This window comes from Geosmithia morbida, assembly GCF_012550715.1.
Source record: "Geosmithia morbida isolate 1262 chromosome Unknown scaffold_13, whole genome shotgun sequence".
NCBI classification, from domain to species: Eukaryota; Fungi; Ascomycota; class Sordariomycetes; order Hypocreales; family Bionectriaceae; genus Geosmithia; species Geosmithia morbida.
In genome coordinates this window covers 112,403-120,160 of record NW_023336200.1, presented here as the reverse complement: position 1 = coordinate 120,160, position 7,758 = coordinate 112,403, and the positions used below count along the sequence as shown (strand labels likewise).

The window sequence follows — 7,758 nt, the reverse complement described above, 5'->3', positions numbered from 1 at the left end:
TCTGGACCTGGACATTGAAGAGGGGGTCACGATGCCCATGGCCAAAGAAACGACTGCCGCCGGGGGCACTACGTACCACACCGAACCAGGAGTGTCACTGTATCCCACCAGCGGATCGAGCAGCGACTACGCCATGAGTTGATGTTACAGCGGGAAGACATGCGGAGCGGGTATGGTGTACGGTATCACGGTCGAGTTTGGCCAGTATGGCATCGCTGACCACTCTTTCCCGTCTTATCCAGCAAGGAGGAGAGTATCGCGATTCCATGGCACAGGTTGGTGCTGGGCAGTTGCAGGGCTAAATGGGGATGCGAGGTATTTTGTGTGTGAAGGGTTGTAGGGATTTTGTCTTCTTTCATCATCATCATCATCTTCCTCTCTTTAATACTCTTGTCCCTTTTCATACTTATTCTGCCGTTCACATTGTGGATAGATATCTTGGTACTGGCCGGGTTGGCGTTGGCTGATATCCATGGTGAAGCATTTGACGATACCCACAAAGTCGGGCCGATGACGGAGCATGGACCTACGGACCAGACCCACAGGTGACAGACCATAGAATCAAGGAGCCGCTCTCACAACTGAATTTACTACTAGCACAACTCCGCAACGACTGTGGGACTGGGGAGATTGATCTATTGATATGTGCCTCATTGGACGTGGGCCCCCCTCCCCCCTCTCCGCAAACCTGGGGGAGGGTCTGCATAATACAGGTACAGAGGTAGCAGTTATGATTGATTGGATTGGGATAAATGGAACTGTTATTGTCAAACAAGAAGAGTACAGCTGATCTCTACAACGTAAAGATCCTGACGGAAAAGGGAAAAAACAAGCAACAGGATGTATAAAATGAATGTGCGTGCTTGATGTTTCATCGGTAAGGGGAGTCGGCGCGGATGACAGCGGCAAGTTCAGGCTCCCACTTGTCACCGTTGGAAAGGAGTTTTTCTATTTCACAACAGGTCAGTACACGTTCTAACAGACGGGGATGGTAGACCAGGAAAGTATAAGAGCGTGTAGAGAGAAGAGAAGACATACCCTTGTTGTAGAGAAGCTCCTCTCGCGTCTCAGTGGCATACTCGGCATTGGGACTCTCGACGATGGCATCGACGGGGCAGGACTCCTGACAGAAGCCGCAGTAGATGCACTTGGTCATGTCGATGTCGTAGCGGGAGGTGCGGCGGGATCCGTCGGCTCGTTCCTCGGCTTCGATGGTGATGGCTTGAGCGGGGCAGATCTATTCACCGTCAGTTTTCGTCCTTGTGGGGATTTTACAAGCAATGGCAGTTGGGGAGGGGGAAGGATAGTAGAGAACTCACAGCTTCACAAAGTTTGCAGGCGATACATCGCTCCTCACCAGAGGGATAACGTCTAAGGGCATGTTCGCCACGGAATCTGGGGGAGATGGGACCCTTGAACCTGGTGTCAGCCAAACAATGGATTTTGAACATGTGTGGAGAGAGAGAGAGAGAGAGAGAGAGAGAGAGAAGGAGAGGAAGAAGTAGAAGACGAAAAAGAAGAAGCAAGAAGAAGAAAGAAGGGATGTGTGTGCTCACCTTCTCGAACGGGTAGTAAATGGTATAGGGAGGACGAAAGTACTGCTCCAAAAGGACGTACATGCCCCTCGCCATCTCGGTGAGGAGGAAATACTTCCCCATACGGTCGAGGAGAGTGTCATTGTCCCAATGCCACCTGACTTCCTTGCTGGTGCGGAAGTTGGCTGGAGGAGGTCCGAGGGGTGTAGCGTACCCTCGGGATTGCTGTCGGATGGCGGCCGTGACGGCAGTCCAGGATGTCTTGCTGGCTACTGCTGCTGCTCTTGCCCGTGGTAGAGCCATGAGCTGATGACGGGCTAGCATGGTCGTGGTAGGAGGAGCCATGGGGTCTCGTCTTCGTTCGATGACGGGAGGATGATTCTTCTTTTTCCCTTTCTTCTTCTCTCTTTTTTTCTTCTTTTTTCAAATCAATTCAAGGATTGATCGGAAAACCAGCCCCCCGCGTCTTGATTGAAGCGTCGGATTGTCGTCGATATCTCCAAATCTTATGGCAATGATCCTTCTCGACAGGGAGATGGTGGTGTGGTGCTGGTGGTGGTGCTCGGCTATGGCCTGAGGGATTACAATCTGTGACTTATGATTGGTCAGGATATCATCACGTGATTTGTCACGTGCCCCTCCTCCGCACTCCTCCGCAATCTCCTCTCCAGTCCTCCACAATCTGCTAAAGGAGTGCTCCATAATATGTACGAGTGAGTACTTTGGTCATCCATTAGTGGATGACCAATGTATTCCCTTGTCTTGTCGACTGACATTCTCATATGTGTGCATGCATACGTAATTCACATACATTCGTGTTCAGGATGTAGATTCTGAAGACATGAAGATATTCAACTTTGACAACTCTAACCCTTGCATTCAAGTTGAAGTTGTATCGTGCGTCTTTATCCGTATCGACTAACCCCGTATTACCTCTACGCCAAACAAACACACCCCTGTCCTGGTGCGCCGCCACCAATGCAATCGCTGACATTCGTAACACATGAAAAAGAAAAGTTGCTAAGAATGAAGAATGTCCTACAATAAGGAGCAAAAGAGAGCGGAGGAAAGGAGCAGAGAAGGAAAATGAAATGAATAGTGAAAAAAAGAAAGGTTAAGGAGAACAAGGAAAAAAGAGGAAGGGTTAAAAAAAGAGAGGCAACAGTGGAGAAGCTGTCATCACATACTCTTTTCCCATGCTCCCCACCATATCCCCATATTGGCCGCAACTATCAGATCCAACATCTTCAATCCCTCATTCGTCACAATCAATTTGCCCAGCTTGGCCCTCTTTCCACTGTTGCCACCACCTGCCCGTTCCCTTCCAAGATTGACATCGAAGGGGGAGATTTCGTCGTCGTCGTCGTGTCCATCGTGGCCGTTTCCATTTCGATTGCCGTGGCCACCGTCATCATTGTAGACATTGTCATCGTACTCTTCTTCATAGTCGGACGAGTCGTACGCAATATCTTCCCTCTTCCACAACTTACGCAGGTTACCCAGCTTCTGGCGGGCAACCCGCTGGTCTTTGGCCGAGAGAGCCGGGAACAACTCGGCGCTCGGAAGGTTGAAGCGGAGCTCACTGACAATGGGGCTCGGGAAGTTAGGAGGCACAGTCGTCGCAGTCTGCTGCTCTGCCACGAGCGGGTTGTAGGCCCCCGACGTCGACTCGTCATGCACCACATGTCGGCACGTCAGACTCCGACCGCCGTTGCCTGTGCGGAACTCGCACCGTCCATCCCAAGGGCTGGTGAAGACGTAGCCCCTCGCCTTCATGCCTGATCCTGGGTTGCTCGTCGTGGTCGCTGTTGTGGTCGTGTTGCCGGTTGTCGCTGTAGCCGTGGTATCGGTGCTGTCCGTCAGCATGGACGACGATCCATCCGAATTGAGCGATCCGCTGCGCGGCTGTCGCGGCAGCTGGTGGCGCGAGTTCCTGTCGATGCAGTTGAGCTTTTGCCGCAGCGTAGATGACCAGCTCTTGGTATAGGTCATGGTCACCTGCCGCGAGAAGAAGCCCGTCTCGAGGTGTCGCGGCTGCGAAGCAGGCATGTTGCGGAACTTGGCGTATCCCGACGTCTCGATCACAATGTCCAGCGGCGGCCGGGGCGTGGGTGAGCTCTCATGGCGTTGCCCGTCGTGGCGGTGGTGGTCGTGGCGGTGTGCCGCGCTGCTGCCGTTTCCATCTAGGTTGGTAGCGTTTCCGTTACTGTTGCCGTTACCATTACCGTTACCATTTCCGTTGGCGTTGACGTCGTCGGTATCCTTGTAGTGCGCTGACGACACAGTCCCCACGTTCCACTGACTCCCCGAGCTCGGGTCGCGACGGATCAACCTCAGGGTAAACGGCTCGGCCTGCTGCTTCCTCGGTGACGGCGACCTGCTGTCGCTCCACACCGGGGAGTTGGCCGCCGACAGCGCCCGCGGCCTTCGGGACGACGACCTCTCCCGGCTCTGGCTACCGCTGCCGCTCCCACCCCCAGAGAGTGCCGCAAGGGCCTCCTCACGACCCTGGCGGTGGTCGTCGTGAGCGCCGTCGAGCCGCAGGTCGTCCAGGTGGGCCTGGTGGTATGAGATGTCCGAGTACGGTCGACGGGAGCTCGTAAATGGCTCCTCAGCACGGGGGATAGAAGGCACAGCCTTGCGCGTAATGGTGGAAGCGCGTGCGATTTGTGGTGCCCTTGCAACGGCGGAGAGTTCTGCTCTACCATCCGGCGCCATATCCTGCGCTCTGGCGACGGGTGAGGGCGAGAGAGCTGGTGCCTTTGTAAAGGGTGGAATTTCTGGCACGCGTAGCCCCCGACCTGTACCAGGAACCTCTACCCTTAACACCGGAGGCTCAGTAGCAGCGCCACCAGCAGAGTCACCAGAAGCAGAGGGAGCGCCAGAGTCTGAAAAGCCGATGTCGGAGTCGGCCGTGGTCGCCATGGTCGGGGGCGGGCGGGAAGCCCGTTCCTCTGTTGCTGTGCCGGTTGCCGTGCTCGATACCCCCTCCGGGCGGGGTGGTAGAGCTGGCCTGTTATCCTTGCCTGGCGGCGAGGAAAGACTGGGAAGCTGGGTGATATCCCTGGGCGGCGGGTTGACCGGGCTCACCGGACTTACCGGCGTGTTGAGCTGAGGTTGGGGCTGAGATTGCGCTTGAAGCTGGAACGATCGGTCCGAGTGGGCGGACCCGGGGACGGGTTTTCTGGGGATGGCGTTTCTGTGTGCGCTATCCCCCCCGTCCATAGAGCCTCTGTACTGATCCTGACGCTTTCCGGGGCTCGCCAGAGTCAACTCGGAGGAGGTATCGAGGTGGACGTAGTAGAGAGAGCTGGCGACGTCCTCGACGGTGACATTTTTGCGCTGGGGTTTAAATGGAGAAAGGATGACGTCTGTTTCCCCCCCCTCGAGTGACACACGTTAGTCAGGTTTATCTGAGCTTCAATCACAGATCTTGTATCCTTAGAAAAAAGAAACATAAAGAACAGGATGTTGAGTAACGTACCTCGTGTTCCAGGTACGCGAGAAATGTAAAGTGTTAGATGTTGCTGCCTCTCCTCTGTCGGATTGTATGGATACTGCGGTGGGTTTGAAGCCAAGAAATTGAGGGAAGCCAGAGATCTGGCCTCCATGACGAGAAGTCGGCAACTCAGAGGAGACGTGAAAGAAGGTAACAGGACTTATATCTAAGAGAAAGGGAAAAAAACGCAGAGGGGGGGGGGAAACAACGGCGTTGAGAGTTGGTGACGAAAGACAGCTTTGAGCTTTCTCTGTTAGTCGGGAGAAGGAGGAGGGGATTTGGGACAAAGGGTGGATTGTGGCGCCGACGACGTCAGTAGCTGTGGCGATTGAGGCTGAAAAATAAATTGATGAAAAGAACACGAAGTAATAATACTTGGTAGATATCCGGCAGTTGGCCGTACAGGCGAATGAAGGGGTCTGTCTGTACTCCGTACTCTGTAATCTGTACTCGTCCCCTTTATGCAGGGGTATCAGCCACCGGATATCGGCCACAAAGGCGAGTACCAGTGACTGAGGTGCTTGGACGACAGCTGCTGATATCGAGACACAGGATGGAAGGCTTGAGACACGGCTGAAACTGTGACACAATGGTATGATTTCGTATCTACTTCTTTGCGAATACGGAGTACGAGCAGTGCCGTATACATATATATCCATAGGGCGGACGACTATGCCAAGCGAGACACGACAAGACGTACGCGTACGTGGCATCCCAAAGGCGTGTGATAATGAGCACAGCCCGTTGTTTGCGTGTCCCAGCTTCACCCGTGCCACCAACAGCGTCCTAACAGCTCATCAGACACTCGTACAGGATCATCACAGGGCTAGCTATTAATATGGCCCATAGAGGAGGGCTCTGTTAGTGTTGTGGGCATGAACCCGGTGACTTCACTAACGTAGGGCGGTATCAATGCTATCAAAGTGTACGTCACCCCAAGTGTGGCTTAGCTTGGTGTTAGCCGCACAAGTATATCTCCTCATCGATAAGCAGAGGAGGTACATATGACTCTATCCCCCCCCACCAATTATTACGTTGATTCACCATCCCCCCCGCCTCTTTCAATGTACAAGATGTGATCTGTACAAGTAATCATACTCACTACAGGTAATCTGTGCGACGAGTACAGATCACTGCTACTGCTCCTATTGTTACTAATGCTACTGTCTGTTACTTGCTACCATTACATTACTACTGCTAGTAATAACTCTCCTCTCCTCCACACAAGCTATGACTCGTATCGGCGAGAACCCCCCATCATGCAAATGACCGTGGGACCCCCAGAACAAAGGAAAGACTTCAAGGTCTTCTCATCTCTTTATTGCCATCATGCTCACACCAATTTCGACTCCCATGCGCTTGATTCTGCCCCCACAACGGCCTAGAGTGTCATACTGTGCATAACCTCTTGTGTTAGCTTGATCGTCGTATCCATCCGTCGAATACTATTCCCCATCGTCAAGCACCCACACCGCCCATCAGCACCTGGCAGCTCCACTAGCCACGATGTACTGGGTCCCGGCACATCCCCCAGGGCACTCCTGCTCGCAGCCGTGGTGGGTATAGACAGTAGCCACGGCCTGTCGACAGACGGCCTCGCAACCGGGAGTCAGGGTCGATGTGGCCATGCACATGGGTCTCATGCACGTCGAGCACACTGACGTCGTAGACGTGATGGTCGGACATGACCTCCCGATGGGAATGAGAGTCGTTGGCATACCCGGAGTGGGAGTGGGAGTGGGAGATGGAGTCCCACCGATGGCCCTGTCCAAGTTCTTCTCGTCAGCTGTCTCCCATCAAGACGTGAGTGAACGAAAGGGGGGGAGAGGAGAGGGGGAGGGTTGAGGAATGAAACTTACGTATACGCAAAGCCAGAGAGGATCGATGCAGCTGCGATGATCCTCATGATGATGACGACGTGATGATCTTCTGTTGCTCGATGATGAGTACAATTTTAACTGTTGGAAGCCAGATGATGAAGGAAGGAAAAACAAGAACAAGAAGGAAAGAAGAGAGGATGCAATTACTAGTTTAAATATCTTGTGAGATATGATCAATCCATGGGCACCGAAACTCACACTCAGCTAATAATACTAGTAGTATCAGTACTCCTTGGCCCTTGTCTTTTGTCCCTTTTTCCTTTATCCCTCTCTCATCTTGTCACTCTTCCTCCATCTTCACTTTCAGCTCGTCCATTGTCACTCTGTCTTCTACCTTTGTCTATTTGCCTTTGTCCCTCTGTCACCCTGATACTCTATGTTTAACCACCGGCATGTCACCGTCACCCCGCAGCTGTCATGACCATGATAAGTTTGATGGGTATCATGCGAGTACTCATCTTTGGACGTCGAGACCCCTCGAAGAGTCACCGAGTCAAACTAATGTCTCGACGCTACGGATCAGATCGAGAAGCGAACTAAACAAAACAGCTATTATATGACGCTACTAAGCTAAGGATGCTAGAAGCCATACAAAGCCATACATCAAGAAGATATTATAGAGAGAAAAAAAACAAAGATACTACTCCTCCGCCTTGAGAAACGGTGAGAGTAATAGGCGGTATCCAAAAGACAGAGAAAAACACAAACAAGCAAAAGGAAAACAGACTGAAGAAGGTTCCTCAATGAAGAATCTTTCATCTCCAAATCAAACACCTAGGCTACCTCGTCAATGGTATCCCATCAAGGATCAAAGTGTACCGCAGCAGGGACACTCTCCTCGAGA

General features: G+C 52.6%; 3 protein-coding genes across 3 annotated transcripts; all 3 read right to left on the bottom strand.

Annotated features, from left to right (window-relative positions):
• Positions 1–871: 871 nt before the first annotated feature.
• GMORB2_2390 (NADH dehydrogenase (ubiquinone) Fe-S protein 8) lies at positions 872–1,859 on the bottom strand (the record flags this gene model as incomplete). Its single annotated transcript, XM_035464370.1, has 4 exons — positions 872–948; positions 1,039–1,237; positions 1,320–1,412; positions 1,557–1,859. The coding sequence occupies 4 exons, from the start codon at positions 1,857–1,859 to the stop codon at positions 872–874; spliced, it is 672 nt and encodes a 223-aa protein (XP_035319556.1).
• Positions 1,860–2,714: 855 nt separating this feature from the next.
• GMORB2_2389 (uncharacterized protein) lies at positions 2,715–5,146 on the bottom strand (the record flags this gene model as incomplete). Its single annotated transcript, XM_035464369.1, has 2 exons — positions 2,715–4,906; positions 5,020–5,146. The coding sequence occupies 2 exons, from the start codon at positions 5,144–5,146 to the stop codon at positions 2,715–2,717; spliced, it is 2,319 nt and encodes a 772-aa protein (XP_035319555.1).
• Positions 5,147–6,512: 1,366 nt separating this feature from the next.
• On the bottom strand, positions 6,513–6,940 carry GMORB2_2388 (uncharacterized protein; the record flags this gene model as incomplete). The annotated part of the gene is made up of 2 exons (XM_035464368.1): positions 6,513–6,798; positions 6,894–6,940. The coding sequence occupies 2 exons, from the start codon at positions 6,938–6,940 to the stop codon at positions 6,513–6,515; spliced, it is 333 nt and encodes a 110-aa protein (XP_035319554.1).
• Between the last annotated feature and the right edge of the window lie 818 nt (positions 6,941–7,758).